The following is a 22,282-nucleotide window of genomic DNA, read 5'->3' as shown; positions in this document are numbered from 1 at the left end:
CAGTTTATATTGCCTCTCCTTGTTCTTCCTACCAAAATATATCACTTCACACTTTTCTGCGTTGAATTTCATCTGCCACATGTCTGCCCATTCCACCAGCCTGTCTATGTCCTCTTGAAGTCTATTACTATCCTCCACACTGTTTACTACCCTTCCAAGTTTTGTGTCATCTGCAAATTTTGAAATTGTGCCCTGTACACCCAAGTCCAAGTCATTAATATATATCAAAAAAAGCAATGGTCCCAGTATCGACCCCTGGAGAACACCACTGTCTACTTCCCTCCAGTCCGAAAAACAACCGTTCACCACTACTCTCTGTTTCCTGTCACTTAGCCAATTTCGCATCCATGCTGCCACTGCCCCCTTCTTCACTCCATGGGCTTCAACTTTGATGACAAGCCTATTATGTGGCACCTTATCAAATGCCTTTTGGAAGTCCATATACACAACATCATTGCCCTCATCAACCCTCTCTGTTAACTCATCGAAAAACTCAATCAAGTTAGTTAAACACGATTTGCCTTTAACAAATCCGTGCTGGCTTTCCTTAATTAATCCACACTTGTCCAAATGACTGTTAATTTTGTCCCGGATTATTGTTTCTAAAAGTTTTCCCACTACCAAGGTTAAACTGACTGGCCTGTAGTTGCTGGGTTTATCCTTACACTCTTTTTTGAACAAGGGTGTAACAGTTGCATTTCTCCAGTCCTCTGGCACCACCCCCATATCTAAGGATGACAGGAAGATTGTAGCCAGTACCTCCGCAATTTCCACCCTTACTTCCCTCAGTAACCTAGGATGCATCCCATCCTGACCGGGTGACTTATCTACTTTAAGTACAGCTGGCCTTTCTAGTACCTCCTCTTTATCATTTTTTAGCCGATCCAGTTTCTCAACTACCTCTTCACCTACTGTGACTTTGGCAGTATCTTCTTCCTTGGTAAAGACAGATACAAAATACTCATTTACTACCTCAGCCATCCCCTCTGCCTCCATGCATTGATCTCCTTTTTGGTCCCTAATCGGTTCCAACCTGCCTTTTACTACCCATTTGCATGCCTACAGAAGACTTTTGGATTCCCTTTTATGTTAGCCGCCAGTCTATTCTCATACTCCCTCTTTACCCCTCTTATTTCCTTTTTCGCTCCCCCTCTGAACTTTCTATATTCAGCCTGGTTCTCATATTATCAACCTGACATCTGTCATAAGCCCCTTTTTTCTGCTTCATCTTACTCTCTATCTCTTTTGTCATCCAGGGAGCTCTGGTTTTAGTTGCCCGAACTTTCTCCATCAAGGGAATGTATCTAGACCTGTACCCGAACCATCACCTCTTTAAAGGCTGCCCATTGTTCAATTACAGTTTTGCCTTCCAATCTTTGATTCCAATTTACCCGGGCCAGATCCGTTCTTATCCCACTGAAATTGGCCCTCCTCCAATTGAGTATTTTTACTTTAGAGTGGTCGTTTTTCTTTTCTATAGCTAATCTAAACCTTATGATACTATGATCGCTGCTCCCTAAATGTTCCCCCACTGACATTTGCTCCACCTCATTTCCCAGAACCAGATCCAGCAATGCCTGCTTCCTCATTGGGTTGGAAATGTACTGGTCAAAAACATTCTCCTGAACACACTTCAAAAATTCCCTCCCCTCTTTGCCCTTTACACTATTACTATCCCAGTCCATATTAGGATAGCTGAAGTCCCCCATTATCACTACTCTATGGTTCTTGCACATCTCTGCAATTTCCCTGCAAATTTGCTCCTCGATATCCTTCCCACTAATTGGTGGCCGAAAGAATACCCCCAGTGGTGTAATGGCACCTCTATTGTTTCTTAACTCAAACCGAATGGATTCTGTCCTTGACCCCTCCAGGACATCCTCTCTCTCCAGCACTGCAATATTCTCCTTAATCAATACAGCCACCTCCCCCCGTCCTTTCTTTCCTTCCCTATCTTTCCTGAACACCTTGTATCCAGGAATATTTAGTACCTAATCCTGCCCTTTTTGAGCCAGGTCTCCGTTATCGGCACAACATCATATTCCCATGTAGCTAATTGAGCCTGCAGCTCACCAACCTTGTTTACTACGCTTCCTGTCTTTACACACATGCACTGTAAACCTATCTTAGACCTTCTTGTCTCTTAGTCTGATCCCATCTAATACCGTACTATTTCTTGCTCTAGTGCTATCTGTCTCTCCCAATCCTTTGTGCACCTGGTTTCTCCTTTCCAATGCTATATCCTGGTGCCCAAACCCCTGCAAAATTAGTTTAAACCCTTCCCCACAGAACTAGTGAACCTCTCTGCAAGGACATTGGTTCCAGCTCTGTTGAGGTGCAACCCATCTGGCCTGTACAGGTCCCACCTTCCCCAGAAGTGGTCCCAATGCCCCAGGAAGATAAAGCCCTCCCTCCTGCACCAACTCTCCGGCCAAGCACTTAAAAAACATTCATTTTATTTTAACGGGATTTTAATATGATGAGTCTTCTCCTCCAGCCATATTAAAATAAAGTGGATTGTTTAAAAACCTTTGAAGGGTTTTGAGTTTTTTGATGCCTGCTCTTAAGGAGGACTAAGTAAGGCCTGTGGAGCAGGTTTCTTTTTTAAATCCCTCATGAGATGTGGGCGTCACTGGCAAGGCTAGCATTTATTGCCCATCCCTAATTGCCCTTAAGAAGGTGGTGGTGAGCCGCCTTCTTGAACCGCTGCAGTCCGTCAGTGCTGTTAGGTGGTGGTGAGCCGCCTTCTTGAACCGCTGCAGTCCGTCAGTGCTGTTAGGTAGGGAGTTCCAGGATTTTGACCCAGCGACGATGAAGGAACGGCAATATATTTCCAAGTCGGGATGCTGTGTGACTTGGAGGGGAACGTGCAGGTGGTGTTGTTCCCATGTGCCTGCTGCCCTTGTCCTTCTAGATGGTACAGGTCATGGGTATGGGAGGTGCTGTTGAAGAAGCCTTGTCGAGTTGCTGCAGTGAATCCTGTGGATGGTACACACTGCAGGCACGATGCGCCGGTGGTGAAGGGAGTGAATGTGTAGGGTGGTGGATGTGGTGCCAATCAAGTGGGCTGCTTTGTCCTGGATGGTGTCGAACTTCTTGAGTGTTGTTGGAGCTGCACTCATCAAGGCAAGTGGAGAGTATTCCATCACACTGCTGACTTGTGCCTTGTAGAAGGTGGAAAGGTTTTGAGGAGTCAGGAGGTGAGTCACTCGGCGCAGAATACCCAGCCTCTGACCTGCTCTTGTAGCCACAGTAATTATATGGCTGGTCCAGTTAAGTTTCTGGTCAATGGGAACCATCAGGATGTTGACTGTGGGGGATTCGGTAATGCCATTGAATGTCAAGGGGAGGTGGTTAGATTTTCTCTTGTTGGAGATGGTCATTGCCTGGCACTTGTCTGGTGCGAATGTTACTTGCCACTTATCAGCCCAAGCCTGGATGTTGTCCAGGTCTTGCTGCACGCGGGCACAGACTGCTTCATTATCTGAGAGATTGCGAATGGAACTGAACACTGTGCAATCATCAGCGAACATCCCCATTTCTGACCTTATGATAGAGTGAAGTTCATTGATGAAGCAGCTGAAGATGGTTGGGCCTAGGACACTGCCCAGAGGAACAGCTGCAGCAATGTCCTGGGGCTGAGATGATTGGCCTCCAACAACCACTACCATCTTCCTTTGTGCTTGGTACGACTCCAGCTACTGGAGAGTTTTCTCCCTGATTCCCATTGACTTCAATATTACTAGGGCTCCTTGGTGCCACACTCGGTCAAATGCTGCCTTGATGTCAAGGGCAGTCACTCTCACCTCACCTCTGAAATTCAGCTCTATTGTCTATGTTTTGACTAAGGCTGTAATGAGGTCAGGAGCCGAGTTGTCCATAAGATTATAAGAGATAGGAGCAGGAGTAGGCCCTTCGGCCCCTCGAGCCTGCTCCGCCATTTAATGAGATCATTGTTGATCTGATTTTTACCTCAACTCCACTTTCATGCCCTTTCCCCATATCCTTTGACTCCCTTGCTGATCAAAATTTTGTCTAACTCAGCCTTGAATGTATTCAATGACTCAGCCTCCACAGCTTTTTGGGGTAAAGAATTCCAAAGAATCATGACCCTCTGGGAGAAGAAATTCCTCCTCATTTCCGTCTTAAACGGGCGACCCCTTTTTCTGAGACTATGCCCCCTAGTTTTAGATTCCCCCATGAGGGGTAACATCCTCTCAGCATCTACCCTAGCGAGTCCCCTCAGAATCTTGCATGTTTCAATAAGATCTCCTCTCATTCTTCGAAACACCAATGAGTATAGACCCAACATGTTCAATCTTTCCTCATAAGACAACCCTTCCATACCCGGGATTAACCGAGTGAACCTTCTCTGAACTGCCTCCAATGCAAGTATATCCTTCCTTAAATAAGGGCACCAGAACAGTACTCCAGGTGTGGTCTCACCAGCACCCTTTACAGTTGTAGCATAACTTCCCTACTTTTATACTCCATCCCCCTAGAAATAAAGGCCAATATTCCGTTTGCCTTCCGGATTACCTGCTGCACCTGTATGTTGACTTTTTGTGTTTCATGTACGAGGACACCCAGATCCCTCTGGACCGCAGCATTCTGTACTATTTCTCCATTCAAATAATATTTTGCTTTTTTAATTTTCCTCCCAAAGTGGATGACTTCACATTTTCCCACATTATATTCCATCTGCCAAATTTTTACCCATTTGCTTAACCTGTCAATATCCCTTTGCAGACACTTTGTGTCTTCATCACAACTTGCTTTTCCACCTATCTCTGTATCATCAGCAAATTTGGCCACAAGACACTCTGTTCCTTCATCCAAGTCATTGATATATATTGTAAATAGTTGAGGCCCAGCACTGATCCCTGCAGCACCCCACCAGTTACAGATTGCCATTTTGAAAATTACCCTTTTATCCCAACTGTTTGTTTTCTGTTAGTTAGCCAATCCTCTATCCATGCCAGTAAAAATACCCCCAACACCATGAGCTCTTATCTTGTGCAGTAATCTTTTATGTAGCACTTTTTTGAATGGCTTTTGGAAATCCAAATATACTGCATCCATTGGTTCCCCTTTATCCATCCTGCCCGTTACTTCCTCAAAGAACTCTAATAAATTTGTCAGACATGATTTCCCCGTCAGAAAACCATGTTGACTCTCCTTGATTGTATTATGAGTCTCCAAATGTCCTGCTACTACTTCCTTAATAATGGATTCTAGCATTTTCCCAATGACAGATGTTATGCTAACTGGTCTATAGTTACCTGCTTTCTGTCTCACTCCCTTCTTGAATAGGGGTGTTACGTTTGCGGTTTTCCAATCCGCTGGGACCTTTCCAGAATCTAGTGAATTCTGGAAGATTACAACCAATGCATCCACTATCTCTGTAGCCACTTTCTTTAAGACCCTCGGATGCAAGTCATCAGGTCCACGGGATTTGTCAGCTTTTAGACCCATTAGTTTACCTAGTACTTTTTCTCTACTGATAGTGATTGTTTTTAGTTGCTCCCTCCCCTTTGCCCCTTGATTATCTACTATTATTTGTATTTTATTAATATCTTCTACTGTGAAGACAGATGCAAAATATCTGTTCAATTCCTCTGCCATTTCCTTGTTTTCCATTATTATTTCCCCAGTCTCATCCTCTAAGGGACCAATGTTTACTTTAGCTACCCTCTTCCTTTTTATATACTTGTAGAAGCTTTTACTGTCAGTTTTTATATTTCTTGCTAGTTTACACTCATAATTTATTTTCTCCCTCTTTATTATTCTTTTAGTCATCCTTTGCTGGTTTTTAAAGTTTTCCCAATCTTCAGGCTTACCAGTAATCTTTGCCATGTTGTACGCTTTTTCTTTTAACCTGATACCATCCTTGACTTCCTTAGTTAGCCATGGTTGGTTCACCCTTTTTGTGGAGTCTTTCCTACTCACAGGGATGTATTTTTGTTGCGAGTCATAAAATATCTTTTTAAATGTTTGCCACTGCTTATCCGCCATCATACCATCTAATCTGTTTACCCAGTCCACTTTAGCCAATTCTGCCCTCATTCCTTTATACTTGCCCTTACTTAGGTTTAATACAGTAGTTTCAGACCCAAGATCCTCGCTCTCAAACTGGATGTGAAATTCTATCATGTTATGATCACTGCTTCCCAGGGATCCTTTACTTTGAGATCATTAACTAATCCTGTTTTGTTACCCATTACCAGATCCAAAATGGCCTGTTCCCTGGTTGGTTCCCCGACGTATTGGTCTAAGAAACAGTCCCTAATACACTCTATGAACTCCTCCTCAGGATTATTTTTGCCAATTTGATTTGTCCAATCTATGTGAAAGTTAAAATCGCCCATGATTATTGCATTACCTTTTTTACATGCCCCCCTTATTTCCTGATTTATATTTTGCCCTACAGTGTAGTTACTGTTAGAGGGCCTATCAACTACTGCCACCAGTGATTTCTTTCCCTTGCTATTTCTTACCTCCACCCAAATTGATTTGACATCTTGATCTTCTGAGCCATGATAATTTCTCACTATTATACAAATTTCATCCTTTATTAACAGAGCTACCCCACCACCTTTACCTTTTTTCCTATCCTTCCGAATTGTTAAATAACCCTGAATATTTAGCTCCCAACCTTGGTCACCTTGCAACCAAGTCTCTGTAATGGCCACGAAATCATACTCATTTGTTTCTATTTGTGCTGTCAATTCATCTATCTTATTACAAAAGCTGCGTGCATTCAGATAAAGAACCTTTAATTTTGTCTTTTTACCATTCTTTCCTATCCCGGGCCCATTTACTGGTGCACTCTTATGTTAGTACACTCTGTCCCTTCCTGACACACTCTGTTTATCATTACCCCCATCACTTTCCTGTACTACTTCCTTGTCTTTTCTCTTTATTAATCTAAACTCTGCCCCACCTGATCCCCCCCCCCCCCTCCATTTAGTTTAAAGCCTTCTCTACCGCCCTAGTTATTCGGTTTGCCAGAACACTGGTCCCAGTATGGTTCAGGTGAAGCCCGTCCCAACGGAACAGCTCTCTCTTTCCCCAGTACTGGTGCCAGAGCCCCATGAATCAAAACCCACTTCTCCCACACCAATCTTTGAGCCACGCATTCATCTCTCTGATCTGATTGATCCTGTGCCAATTTGCTCGTGGCTCAGGTAATAATCTGGAGATTATCACCTTTGTGGTTCTGCTTTATAATTTAGTCCCTAGCTGCTCAAACTCCCTCAGCAGAACCTCTTTCTTAATCCTACCTATGTCATTGATACCTACGTGGACCATGACAACTGGATCCTCCCCCTCCCACTCCAAATTTTTCTCCAGCCCTGAGGAGATGTCTTTAACCCTGGCACCGGGTAGGCAACACAGCCTTCAGGACTCTCGCTCTTGGCTGCAGAGAACAGTGTCTATCCCTCTAAGTGTACTGTCGCCTACTACAACCACATTCCTTTTTACTCCCCCCACTTGAATGGCCCCCTGAACCACGGCGTCGTGGCCTGTTTGCTCATCCTCCCTGCAGTCCCTGCACTTGTCCACAAGGGCTGCAAGAACCTCATATCTGTTGGACAAGTGCAGAGGCTGAGGCTCCTGCAATGCTACCTCCTGGATCCCCGTACCTGCCTCATTCGCAGTTACACCCTCCTGTCCCTGACCATGTACCAATTCTACAGTATTTAGTCTAAGGGGCGTGACTGCCTCCTGGCGGAACCCAAACTGAGCATCGGTGAGCAGGTTATTGGTGAGTAAGTGCCGCTTGATAGCACTGTCGGCGACACTGTCAGGACAACGCTCGACCATGATCCATGAGATGTATAAAGGAATGGTCCTGAAACCTTAGATTAGCAGGGTGAATACTTGGTAAAATAGCATAATGGGTAAAGCATTCACAGCAAATGAAGGATAACTCATGTGCAGCCAATGCAATCAATAGAAAATTACAGGTGGAATTTGGGATCAATAGCCTACCAAGGAATGGATCATTTGTAATGAAACATCAATTGAGCAAAGGCTAATGGGCCATAATTGTTAGCTTGACCAAGATCAAAAAGCATCATGGACTTGTTTACAGCTTAACCTGCTTTGGGAAGGTAGCCTCACTGGAACTTGCTGTACTGTTCAAGGACACTTACTCATTTCACGACAGCGAAAGATAAGGGAAAAAAATAACAAAGGACAGCTGCGAGAAACTGTGAGAAATTGGAAAAAAACACCAGCCTATTCTTCCCAGCAACAGACAGGAAGGAAAGGTATAAATCATGCAGGGCTGCAGTAATTTTCAGATTACAAGCAGCATTCACGAAGAAGAATTAACCCTTTCAACTCTCCAAGAACAAGGACCTGATCACCTTTGATTCAGAGTTGTGCTTCCCAGGATAATGTTGTATAGCTTTGTTACCTGAAAAAACGGTCATGTCTTCATGTCAATAACAATTATGTAGAGTATTTAAAACCTCTCTAGAGTCTCGGTTGATTCTTGACCTTTCGGGCCCACTAAAAGAGAACACCCTACACCTGTGTACGCAGCAACACGGTGTACATGGATGATGGTGAGAAAAAAGCCCAAATCAATGTGAGTACTACGAAAACCATTGAGAAGGAGGGTGGATCCATCGAGAATCAGTGAACTGCTGGAAGCTGGGGTGCAGTGTCCTGGTGGTTGCCTTATGTTTACATTACTGCCGTAATTCTATTTCTTCTTTCCTGTGAAATGGGATTGCTTCACAAATAGGAGATGGTGACTGAATACTTTAGTGTAGACTTTCAACTTGATTTCAGTGGACATGAAAATCGGGTGGTCTTACAATGGGCAGCTGACCCGCAACGCCAGTTTTATGCCCGACGGCAAGTTGAAAATCTATCCCTTTGTCTCTTATTTTGTATTTCCAGTGGGCTTTGACCATGCTTTGGAATTCAGCATCACCAAAGCTACAGGAGGGTTTCCAGTTAGTCTGACTCACTCTAACTTAAGCAGGAACCTCATTATTTCTGCTCTGTCCGTTTTAAAGCTGAAAAGCCAAATATTCGGAACTAACAATTAAAAGAGTAACTTGTAATCACTGAAAACTACGGTGAAACCTACTGGTAATGATCACCTTTGGAACTGATGTCAGCCTGTCTGTACAAGCCACTGTGCTTTAACCTTTTGCTAGGAAAAGGTCTGTCCTTGGTTGCAACACATTTCAGGCACGTAACTGTTAGTTGAACACCTAGAAAGCACTGTCTTGAGAGAGTAACATATTAACCTATGAATACAGTGTAGTGTATTTAGTTGTATTGACCGAGCCCTTTTAGAACTTCAAATAGGAATATAAAATATATACATTGTATTAAACCTGGTGTGGGGTTATCAGTGTTATTTTGCTGATATTGATTCATTGGTCTGAATCCCGAGATGAATGATATCCTTATCCTGTTATTTTAGTTAACAGATAGGAATTTGGAAATGTTGTGCCAAAGAATATATTACTCATTCAATAGATCAAATCCAGGGTTGTCCTAATTACACTTAAGTAAAAGCTGAAAATGCTGGCAATATACTGCAGGACGTCCAGCATCTGAAAAGCGATAAGTCAGATTAATGTCTCAGATAGAGACCCTTTGTCAGCACGCAGTGCAAACTTAATATATACATACTATAAATTACATTTTTAAAACTTTGTTTTGCTATTGTTCTTCACTTTTCTTCCTTCCTCCTTTCCCGATGGTGTTGACTCCTTCTGCCACAAGCACTGATCACTCTCCAATAGCTCACCCTGGTAGCCATTCTTCATTTGTGAGTGTCGACAGTGAATGTTGGCATGCTAATGATCTGTGGGGACATCATGGCTGAGCCTGACTCTATCTATGCAACTGACTCCTTTCAAGCTGCTTTAGGAGACACCTGTCAGATCAGCTGGTGTGCAGCATACTATGAAAGTACAGGTACCTTGTTTACCACCGTAGAAAGCAACCATCAACAGAAGAGGGCTGTGCATTTTGTTCAGGGTGCCTAGGTTCTCAGTAGTGCATCACTAGACCTCATGTGCCATATGGGCTCCTTTCACCAATGCTATAGGTTTTATAAATAGAAAGGGATTCCATTCAGTCAATGAACAGCTTATACATGACCATGTGCATCACAACAGGAATGTGGATGTCAGGTACCTTGGAGGCTGCCACAATGCAGTGATCCTCCAGTAGTTGACAGTGCCATTATTTAATGGAATATCACAACTAGGTAGATGAAACCTGAAGGACTAGTGATATCCTCTTGAAACATGGCACAATATTGCTAGCTCCATTTGAGGGCAGCTCCGAAGTGACTCTTTGATCAAGACTTTCTTGCTCCTTTGCTGCTGCCTCTTCATTGCTCATCCTCACTCATGCTCTCTGCTCCATCTTCAAAGTCTGAATCTAATTCTCCCAGAATGGATGTGTCATGCTAGTGCCTGCTACATGTGGAGTGAGTGAAACTGTGCAGTAAGGTGGTAGGCTCTGCTTCTTGTGGGGCAGTTGCTGTAGGCTCCTATAGAAATAGAAAAGGAACAAATATTACAACACAATCATTAACACACTTTTTGTAACAAATTGATTTGTTAATACATGGTGTGACATGATGCTGGGGCGTATGATAAGTTAGTGAATGACAAAGTATCTGATGGTGTGAAAAATTAGGGGCAGGTAAAATAAGCATCAATGACTAGTACTAGCCTACAGATGCACAAAACGCTCTTGCATGATCCTCGCTGACTGCCTGCACACATGCTGGCCTCACTATTTTATGGATCATTTCTTTGAATTTAGGGGCTTCAGGTTGGGTGGCCCATTTTTAGGGGCTTCTTTTTTCTTGAATTCAAAAATAACATGAGGTGCTGTGAAATTGAAGAACTCTGACATAGCAATGGATGTAGCTACCCTATCTCCAAAAACACACCTAATGCAATTGGTTATAGCATGCAATTTGCTGTTAGTGGAAATATTTGTTGGCCTATGTCTGGGAACAGCAACCCTTTTGAAGGCTAAGGAAAGGTAGGTAAAGCAATAAAGGGAGGGCCTATTATAAGGAGAAGACCACCCAGGAGAAGACACATTTCAATTTTCTCTGGGGTCTCCGCTGAAGAGCTTGACGCAAATGGGCACTGGATGTCTGGAGCTCTGCTCGGTGCGCTAGCCCAATTATGGAAGGACACCTAATTTGAATTGAATCTGCATCCTTGATGAGCCATGCACACATCAATTTTTACCCCACTCATTGCCTCATTGTAATAAAATCTAACTCTTGACCTTTACCTGTTCATCCACAACCCCCTTGTATTGATGAGGTTCTCTTGTCTTTTTTCCTACATCTGAGGGATTTCCATTATTTTCTGTTTTTACTTCAGTTCAGAAATATGTACAGTTCCAAAAAGATCTGTTCCTTTTCCATCCTCCATTTCTCAAGAAATGTCCAAAGCTGTTCCTCTCCTTTTTCTAGGATAGTCTATAGATTCGTTCTACCCTTTCTGCAGAAAGTCTGGTGTCATCCCTCCATTCCCTACTTCAGGGAGCTGTGTGTCTCTTCTCCCTGCCTTCTCTCCTGAAAAGTCTGTGACCCTAACTCCATGTCCTCTCTAGACCAAAAAGAACTGAACCTACCAGATCAGCTCATTAATGGGATATGGAAAGGTAGGCTTGTCATTCAGGGATGGAATGTTTCTTACATGGCTCCACATAAGCTAAAAGCTGATGGCCTAATCGCTATGATGGCTCTAGCTGGATAAGCAGCAGGAACCTTACTCGTGCTCTGTGTTGGTAAGCTGCATGGTATAAGCTGGTTAAACAGCATATGCATATTTGGGGCTTCCTAGCCTTCACTCTCGGCAACCTGTGCCTATATTATACAGGGTTACATAAATAGGATCTGCCCTTATCTGGAGAGTGTGCACTCCATATTAGGGCAAATGGAAACACTATTGAAGTGAATTTCTCAGTTGTTTGGTTTGGAGCCCTTTAAGCATGATGATGATGGATTTCCTCATGTCCACAAGCTATTCAAACAAAAAGTGAGCAGCTGCATTAATGACATGACTTCATGAAGCACAACAGTCCATTTAGTTTAGCATGCACCATGAGCAGCAGGGGCAAACACAGTTGACCCACTTTCTCTAAGTACAGAGAATACTGATGCATCCACACTGTCACTCATAGACCTCCTCATAATCCATGGCCATAATTAAATAGGAAAGGATTCCACTCCTCCTTCAATATGGAGATGGTTTGTGACCAGCTGCTGAAAATCATGCACAAGTTGTTATGATCTGGAATGCTTTGCCTGAAAGGGTGGTGGAAGCAGATTCAATAATAACTTTTAAAAGGGAATTGGATAAATACTCGAATGGGAAAGTTTTGCAGGGCTATGTGGAAAGAGGAGGGGAGTGAATCTATTTGGATAGCTTTTTCAAAGAAACGGCACAGGTACGATGGGCTGAATGGCCATCTTCTGTGCTGTGTTATTCTATGATTCTACATCAACGCACCTTCATGAGAAACAATGCAAGATTTATCTTGAGGCAGTTTAATGTGATCAAATTGTTTAAGTGGGCAGATTAATTGAAAGGATGGCTCCTGTGAGATAGGGTTGTACGCTCAAGGCAGCTGAGTGGGAAAAGGACCTGGGACGGGGGGGGGGGGGGGCGGGTTATGGTTGATGAATAGTTAAGGACAATGAGCAGTGTCACAAGGCTGTTGCAAAAATGAATCATGTATTTCAACATCTTGCATTTATATAGCACCTTTAAGGTAGCAAATAATCCCAAGGTGCATTACAGTCAGGATCAGAAATAAATGGATACCGAGCCAAAGGATATATTAGGAGGGGTGATCAAAAGCTTGGTCAAAGACGTAGGTTTTAAGGATAAAGATAATGTTTGCAATTACTTAAGCTATCAGAATGAAATATATGAATACAATATAAAGCTTGCAGAATTTATACGTTACCTTAATGGCTGGCTGTCTACAAGTCATGAAGATACTTTTTCCTTTGTCCTTTGGATTTCTGCATCAGTGTTGATATGCTTAGTAATCCACATCCAGGCAGCCTGGTTATTAGGCTAATGTCTGGTCCTGAAAAAGTTATCTTGTTTGTCGTGCACGCTGCCGAAGTGACGGTGCGATCTTGGTCAGAAAACCACGGTTTTCAAATGTTAAGAGAATCTATTGTCAGTGCATTCTGATTTCCTCACGACCGGTTCAGAAATGTCTAAGCAGCTCTGTAGCGATTTAGTTTTTACCTATATTGCCTAACTGAATTTTGAAAATTTATAACATTTCTTTAATGTTATATTCAACATTTTATCTCAACGATGAGCCAGCAGGGCAGAAACCAGGCTGGTTGCCACTATAATATGAAGTGCAAATCAGTTATGCAGAAAACGTAATGTAGCTGGTCCATCACAAACGTGGCAGCATCCATGCTGCTTATGTATGTAAGTTTCTGTGGTTTTGAAACAATGGGAAGCTCCCATTGTTTCAAATGAGACCTGGGTGTCCTTATGCAGTTTTGGTCTCCTTATGTGAGGAAGGATATCCTTGCCATGGAGGGAGTGCAACGAAGGTTTACCAGACTGATTCCTGGGATGGCAGGACTGACGTATGAAGAGAGATTGGGTCGACTAGGCCTATATTCATTAGAGTTTAGAAGAATGAGAGGTGATATCATCGAAACATATAAAATTCTAACAGGACTAGATAGACTAGATGCAGGGAAGATGTTCCCGATGGCTGGGGAGTCCAGAGCAGGGGTCACAGTCTCAGGATATGGGGTATGCCATTAAGAACCGAGATGAGGAGAAATTTCTTCACTCAGAGGGTGGTGAACCTGTGGAATTCTCTACCACAGAAGGCAGCGGAGGCCAAGTCATTAAATATATTCAAGAAGGAGATAGATATATTTCTTAATGCTAAAGGGATGAAGGGATAGGGGGAAAAAGCAGGAACAGGGTACTGAGTTAGACGATCAGCCTTGGTCATTTTGAATGGTCGAGCAGGCCCGAAGGGCTGAATGGCCTACTCCTGCTCCTATTTTCGATGTTTCTATGTTTCTATAGGTCAATTATTTGAAATGGTCATAGTCATTGACCAGCATTTTTGGCTATCAACAAAGATTGTTTTCATTCAATGTTAATAGATACTCTGGGTTAATTAAACAATGACTGATACATTGTTTGCTGTTTGCCCACCATTCCAAAGATAGACAGGGGTAGATCTTGACTTTGTGTGATAGTGTAAAACAGGTGATCGGGAGTCGGCAGCCAGTTTTGCATCTCTCCCGATTTTTATTTCCATTGTGAAGTCAAGGGAAATAAAAATCGGGAGAACTGTGAGCAGTTCTGGGCCCCGCACCTTCGGAAGGACATATTGGCCTTGGAGGGAGTGCAGCGTAGGTTTACTAGAATGATACCCGGACTTCAAGGGTTGAGTTACGAGGAGAGATTACACAAATTGGGGTTGTATTCTCTAGAGTTTCGAAGGTTAAGGGGTGATCTGATCGAAGTTTAAGATATTAAGGGGAACAGATAGGGTGGATAGAGAGAAACTATTTCTGCTGGTTGGGGATTTTAGGAGTAGGGGGCACAGTCTAAAAATTAGAGCCAGACCTTTCAGGAGCGAGATTAGAAAACATTTCTACACACAAAGGGTGGTAGAAGTTTGGAACTCTCTTCCGCAAACGGCAATTGATTCTAGCTCAATTGCTAAATTTAAATCTGAGATAGATAGCTTTTTGGCAACCAAAGGTATTAAGGGATATGGGCCAAAGGCAGGTATATGGAGTTAGATCACAGATCAGCCATGATCTTATCAAATGGCGGAGCAGGCACGAGGGGCTGAATGGCCTACTCCTGTTCCTATGTTCCTATGTTCCTTCCTATGTTCCTAGACCCTTCAATCTGGAAACCATCTGTTTCTTGCCAATCTGTCCCTACCCTTCATAATTTTAAACACCTCTACCTAATTACTCTGTAATCTTTACTGTTCAAAATGAAGACAGCTCCAAATTCCAAATCTTTCTTTGTTTTTATACTTCCTCATACCAGGCAGCAACCTAGTGAGTCTCTGCTGTACCCTTTCTATTGCCTTAACATCCTTCCTATAGTGTGCAAACAGTATTCCACTTGGCATCTTACTAAGGATTTTATATAGATTCTCCATTAGATTTTGACTTTTAGATTTTGTACTTTTTGCCATAAAACCCAGTACTCCATTAGCTTTTGTTATGGCCTTATCCACTTCAGGTGTTGCTTTAAGGTCTTGTGAACCCGCAACCCCAAGTTCTTCTGTTCTTCCGCATCACCCAGTTTTTCCCCATTCAAAGCATAATTACCTTTTTTTTTAACCAAAACGTAGCACCTCACATTTACTGACATTGAATTCCATCTGCCGCTTTTTTCGCACCTTCCACCATCTTACCAATAACCACTTGCAATTTCCTTTAGTCCTCAGAATTATTTACTACGTTTCCTATTGTAGTATTGCCTGCAAAAAGGTGCACTCTGGATTGTAGGGGACTTTAGCTTATGGGAGTGACTGGTGGTGCTGAACCCGAGAGAATATCAAGCACAAGCCCCGAAAGCTGTTACAAGCTCATTAACTGCAAAGTGTGAAAATGAGCATCAGCACAGGTTGGTCAGTGTATGAGGAGTGAATATCAAATTCAGGTGGCACAAATAAGACCAATGTTTCATTGATTGCTGATAGAAACAGAAATAAGTGAAATTTAATCATTCTTTCTAAAGGTAGAAGATATGGCTGCTAATCAGTTCCTACTATTTTAACTGGGAGATTATTCCAAATATTTATCACCGATTCAATGAAAAGAATTGAGGGTAATTTTCTGAGTAGACACTGGTAGAAGGGTATCTCACCCACTTGGAAAATTAGCTCCCTGAAAATTCATGGAGGCACAATTCCAGAAGATACAGCAGGATGTAGTCTGCTGTGAAACTCCTCTGCTGACCTCACCAAGGTTTGCGTGATCAGGGAGCTGACATGGTATACCACCCTGCTGACAAAGACCCCGGAACACAGGCGGAAAATGTCCAACCAGCAGTGGCAGCAGGAACTCCCCTTGTAGGAAGAGCCTGCTCTCAGCCCTGCCCCTTCTGCAGGTTCTGCCCTCAAATAACGCCAGTGGAAACTCACACATAAAGGCATGGCCTAGCGCATCCAGGTATTAGTGAAGTTTCCAGCTGTTCCAGTAGATTAATGTAGTAAAACGTCACAAGGCGCGTCATAAGAGCATTATCAGACAAAATTGGACAAAACTTGGAAAAGTTAATGAGCAGTTCCAAAAAAGCTGATGCGTCCCCAAAAAAGCTGACAACTCAAACAATATTGCCCAGCAGTGGCTGCTATGCCCAGGCAGAAAACTCCTCTGTACTTTCCACTTCTTTCATTGCTGTGTTGATACCTCAAAATGTTTCTCTTTGTTAAACTCACTTACTATAGGTCTTGGGACTAAAATGATATTCCATTTTATGGTGCAATGTTGCTCGAATGCAACATTAATAACCTTGACGCATATAAATCAGCTTCCTTCCTCACCTTTTGTTAATGCTCATTAATACATTTCTCGCAAACTAGGAATAATCTAGCATTTCACTCTTTGTTAATCGTCCCGAGCGATTTATTTCACACGAGTAGTGCTGTTCAAATACCACGTTATAACACAGTGAAATAGTTCATTCGTACTTTGTCCCCTTGATATTACATACTTTTTACACATATCTTTATTTTTTGCTAAAATTAACAAAGACAGAAAACTCAGCCAAGTAGTTTCTTACCTTTGAGCCAATCACCAAACTTTCTAGTTTTATCAGTGTAGTGTACAATACTTTCACAATAATTGAAGACATTCTTGGAGTTATCTTGTTTGATGGCTGTGTTCCCTTCTATATATGCTGCTGCCTTTTGCTGCATGAATAAATTTGTGTCCAGCTAAAAATGGAGTTAATTCAGAAGATTTGTTAAAAAAAAATCTTTAAAATTACAATCAGTAAACAAAGGACAACTATCATACATGCCACAAAACTTAGAAAAGCTGACATGCAGCTTCAAAAAAGATGACACAGCCGCAAAAAAGCTGACAACCCAACTGAAAAATAACCTCAATTACAACCTATGACCAAGGGCACTGCTTCAAGGCAACTGAATAAGTACATTTATTTTTATTACATTCAATTTCAGGATTTTTATTGGTATTTTGTGATCACGTTTCACAATTCAATTTATCTTTCTGTGAAAACTGAGACCCAGTGGTCTCATACAAAAAGAATTAGTTACAATGAAAGTGCAGTGGGACGTGAACTTGTCAAGGCTTTTTTTTCATTCATTCATGGGATGTTGGCGTCACTGGCAAGGCCAGTATTTATTGCCCTGGAGAAGGTGGTGGTGAGCCGCCTTCTTGAATCGCTGCAGTCCGTGTGGTGAAGGTTCTCCCACGGTGCTGTTAGGTAGGGAGTTCCAGGATTTTGATCCAGCAACAATGAAGGAACAGCGATATATTTTCAAGTAGGGATGGTGTGTGACTTGGAGGGGAATGTGCAGGTGGTAATGTTCCCATGCACCCGCTGCCCTTGTCCTTCTAGGTGGTAGAGGTCGTGGGTTTGGGAGGTGCTGTCGAAGAAGCCTTGGCGCGTTGCTGCAATGCATCCTGTGGATGGTACACACTGCAGCCACGATGCGCCGGTGGTGAAGGGAGTGAATGTTTAGGGTGGTGGATGGGGTACCAATAAAGTGGGCTGCTTTGTCCTGGATGGTGTTGAGTATCTTGAGTGTTGTTGGAGCTGCACTCATCCAGGCAAGTGGAGAGTATTCCATCACACTCCAGACTTGTGCCTTTTAGATGGTGGAAAGGCTTTGGGGAGTCAGGAGGTGAGTCACTCGTCGCAGAATACCCGGCCTCTAACCTGCTCTCGTAACCACAGTATTTATATGGCTGGTCCAGTTAAGTTTCTGGTCAGTGGTGATCCCCAGGATGTTGATGGTGGGGGATTCGGCGATGGTAATGCCATTGAATGTCAAACGGAGTTGTTTACACTCTCTCTTGTTGGAGATGGTCATTGCCTGGCAGTTGTCTGGCGCGAATGTTACTTGCCACTTATCAGCTCAAGCCCGGAAGTTATCCAGTTCTTGCTGCATGTGGGTACGGACTGCTTCATTATCTGAGGGGTTGCAAATGGAACTGATCACTGTGCAATCATGAGCGAACATCCCCATTTCTGACCTTATTTATGATGGAGGGAAGGTCATTGATGAAGTAGCTGAAGATGGTTGGGCCTAGGACAGTGCCCTGAGGAACTCTTGCAGCAATGTCAAGGCTAAAGCTGCAGCTGTAACCAATATTCCATCAGTTGTATTGTATTAGGGGGAAAAAACTCCTGAAGTACACAAAAGTGTAAGTTTTATAGTGATGGATTTAGAAAATTTTAAATGTAAGTAATAAAGTCTGAGGATACAAAATTTATCTTCTAGGGAGGGTATGGGGGCATGTCCTTCTGGAAATTTTGATTTTTTGATGCTTTTTTGGTGCACATTCCAGCATTTTGAATAGTACATAATTTTTTCCATTCCCTGCTTTTAATGTTCTTTTGCTGTGCTTTTTCTTTTCCACATTCATTTATTTTTTCTCATCCTGCTGTTGAAATTCATCCCAATTGTGCATCATTACCACTTGCTATGCCTATGTGCTTACATAATCCCATTATTTTGACCCATGAGCAATGTTATGGGACTCGCACTGATTAAATTACAAAACTCAATACAAGCCAAAATGGTGTCTGTGTTGAGACAAAGAAATATACGGAATAAAATGTGCTCCATTGTGTTATGAGAAAAATGCCATTGAGTTAATATGTGTTTTGACTAAGCTTTGAATCACATAACCTGGGCCACATTCACTAAGCTTTCATCTTTAAAATGAAACTGTCATTTTTATTTTCAGTGCTAAATCATTCCAATTTTAATCTCTTTGTTTCTGTATACTTTTTATGCAACCTCATATTTTCAATAAAATAAATTGATTTTGTGTCACTTCTCTTCTACTTCTTTTGTAAATCACTGTACATACTATGACTAAATACTTATTCACCAAGACATTTAATTTGAAGTTGAGTAATATGTGCTGGTAATGTAAACCACTGTAATGCAGATACTAGAAATGTTACATTCTCAGTTCATTACAGAATGCAGTTTGTGTGGTAATAATATATTTATATTATACATTTAAAAAGCCAGATATTTAGTTTTGAAATTATTAGAAGAAAACCAAAATATGTATTTATATGCAACTTTCGGCAGTTTTTTCTTCCTGAGCTGACAGGTAGTGGGGAAAATGCTAGTCTGTGAACGTATGAGCGCCTACTCTGGACAGGCCATTCATTATCTTTCCCTTGCAACCGTGTGAGTAGATTGGAGCATTCAGAAACAGCTATCTTGGCAACGTGCAGTGTGGCAGAAACTGTACCTGTTGCAGCATGGACCATTTTAAAAAATGTTACACTAATTTGTCACATTTTTATTAATTTGGGGGAAGAAGAATTGTAGCAAAGAATGGGTAGCTCACATTGTAGGTATTACCAGGTGCCCTATTTTTCTTTATGTATATACTGAGATATTCTAACTGAGGAGATTTGAAAAGACAGATGGGGCATTTGTGCTCTGAGTGGTTAATTGCCACACTGAGCACTCCATACTTAGAATGCTCTTCAGTCTTAGCTGGCAATAGAGACTGGCTGATTTGTGAATAGTTTTCACTTGTGAATAGTAATTCTCATCCTTGTGTTCAAATCCCTCCATGGCCTTGCCCCTCCCTATCTCTGTAACCTCCTCCAGCCCGACAACCCTCTGAGATCTCTGCGCTCTTCCAATTCTGGCCTCTTGTCCATCCCCTATTTCCATCAACCCACCATTGGCAGCCGTGCCTTCAGCTGCCTAGGCCCTAAGTTCTGGATTTCCCCTAGTCACCTGTCTTTATGTGGCTTGGTGTCAAATTTTTGTTTGATACTGCTCATGTGAAGCGCTTTGGGACGTTTTACTATGTTAAAGGCGCTATATAATTGGAAGTTGTTGCTGTTGTTGTGTACTCTCTCCTTTAGCATCAGGCTAATGCACAGTTGTGTAATATGCCAGCACCTGCTTAGAGTGTGGACTTTTTTGGAGTAGATAAAATCAAGTGGGGATATTAGGTTGTTGTAGTTGTCAAAAAAAAACTCTAACTTTTGATTGTGTCACTGGCCTGTTTGGTGGGAGTTTATGATTCAGGTGCCTGTTGGATTGTAGTGTGATGCAATTGTCCAAAAATATATTGGTCTGCAACAGATTGCAGCTTCTCCCCACCCCACCCATTAACCCTAGTAAATCCATTTTTATTGCTATCCTAGCAATTTGCCATGTCATACATAGAATTACATGGAAAGTACAGCACAGAAACAGGCCATTCGGCCCAACAGGTCTATGCTGGTGTTTATGCTCCCCTCGTGCCTCCTCCCTCCCTACTTTATCTAACCCTATCAGCATATCCTTCAATTCCTTTCCCCCTCATGTGTATATCCAGCTTCCCCTTAAATGCACCTATGCTAGTCGCCTCAACTATTCCTTGTGGTAGTGAGTTCCACATTCTAACCACTCTACTTATGCTAACTAATTATTCTGGCTTTTTCTCATGGCTCGTAATTGGATGTATATAAACTGGTCTATTAATTCTTAGATTCCAAGAACCCTAACCATGCAGACCACATAAGGTGAGCAACGTATCAGTCAACATCTAGTATAATATTCAAATGACGTCACATATATACTGAATTATTGTATTCATTAGACTGCCACTCACTAGAGTTAGAATTAATTTGAAGTACTTGTTTTATGAATGTATGATGAAGAAATACACGTTGACAGCTCCTAATTTCACAGAGGCAGACTCCTGTCCATCCAGACTGCTAACCTGCTGCCTCTTTAAACCTGACTGCCGTTTGGTAAAGGACGTGCGCACATGCGGAGAAGGGCCAAATTACGAACTTAATAGAGCGGGAGTGAGTTGGAGCCCGAAAGGGTTTTAAAGAGAAGGCGTCTGCACAGCAGCGAAATAACCGGTGGTTGGTAAGAACAGATTTCTTTAAATGTTCGCCATTGCTTATCCACCGTCATATCTTTTAATCTAATTCCCCAATCAACCTAAGCCAACTCGCACCCTCACACCTGTTCATAGAATCATAGAAAATTTACAGCACAGAAGGAGGCCAAAAATGAGCCACCCAGCTTAATCCCATTTTCCAACACTTGGTCCATAGCCTTGTTGGTCATGGCACCAGGTGCACATCTAGATACTTTTTAAATGAGTTGAGGGTTTCTGCCTCAACCACCCTCTCTGGCAGTGAGTTCCAGACCCTGACCACCCTCTGGATGAATTTTTTTTTCCTCAGCTCCCCTCTAATCCTTCTACCAACCACTTTAAATCTATACCCCCTGGTTATTGACCTCTCTACTAAGCAATTGGCTTTGTATAAATTTAAGACCTTATGAACTATTCAAGGCCACATCTTTATTTTAATTATGAACATTGATTTATTCATGCACAAAGACACACTTAAATAAGAAACATAATATAAACATAATACATTTAAAAAATGCAAATATAACAGAAAACGACATATACCTGAACCAGCTGTGAATCAGACATCGAAGGTCTTCTCTTCCTCGGTTGAACACCGAAAGTGAACTGATGGATTTGCTGTTATGCAGAATGAGAGCTTGGTGTGAAATTCTTCATCAGACTGTAGTTAATACTGGAATGTTTGCGGAGTATTTACATTTGATTAACGAGGAGTCGTATCAACCCACATGACCCTGCATTCAACCAATTGGGAGATACTTGAAACCCGTAGAACGAAAATGATCAAGAGGGTTGGGGAGGCGGAGAGTTTAATATTTACAGCTCGATGGCTATTTGTTGTAAGAATGACATTTGTATTAGACTGGTCTCCTGCAATAGTGAGAAATATGCAATCTGGTCAGTTTAAAATTATGCAACACTAGAACAGTTTGAAGAAGGGGAATGATAATTCTACCAGAGATTCATTTGCATGACGAGAAATCAGTGAAGCTTAGGAAATCGCAGGTGCAGAAGGTTTTTTCCCACCTCATAAATCACGGAAATTCGATGTGGCAATGCTAATGGACAAGAAAGCCTCTTTGAAAAGTAGGACAATGCATTATTGTAATGGCAACGCTTGGCTTGTGCAGT

General features: G+C 42.2%; 1 protein-coding gene across 1 annotated transcript in view; it reads right to left on the bottom strand.

The window, feature by feature from the left end:
* The window catches only part of LOC137322263 (urea transporter 2-like), a 77,611-nt gene extending 55,811 nt beyond the window's left edge, over positions 1–21,800 (bottom strand). Inside the window, exons 1-2 of the mRNA XM_067985335.1 lie at positions 21,695–21,800; positions 16,827–16,980 (exon numbers count right to left, since the gene is read on the bottom strand). Of these exons, the coding sequence (XP_067841436.1) occupies positions 16,827–16,980; positions 21,695–21,718 (178 nt within the window). The 5' untranslated portion in view covers positions 21,719–21,800. The remainder of the gene's footprint in view (positions 1–16,826; positions 16,981–21,694) is intronic.
* Between the last annotated feature and the right edge of the window lie 482 nt (positions 21,801–22,282).

This window comes from Heptranchias perlo, chromosome 1, assembly GCF_035084215.1.
Source record: "Heptranchias perlo isolate sHepPer1 chromosome 1, sHepPer1.hap1, whole genome shotgun sequence".
Lineage (NCBI taxonomy): Eukaryota > Metazoa > Chordata > Chondrichthyes > Hexanchiformes > Hexanchidae > Heptranchias > Heptranchias perlo.
Note: the sequence above shows the minus strand (reverse complement) of the source record. Positions and strands in the feature narration are given on the sequence as shown.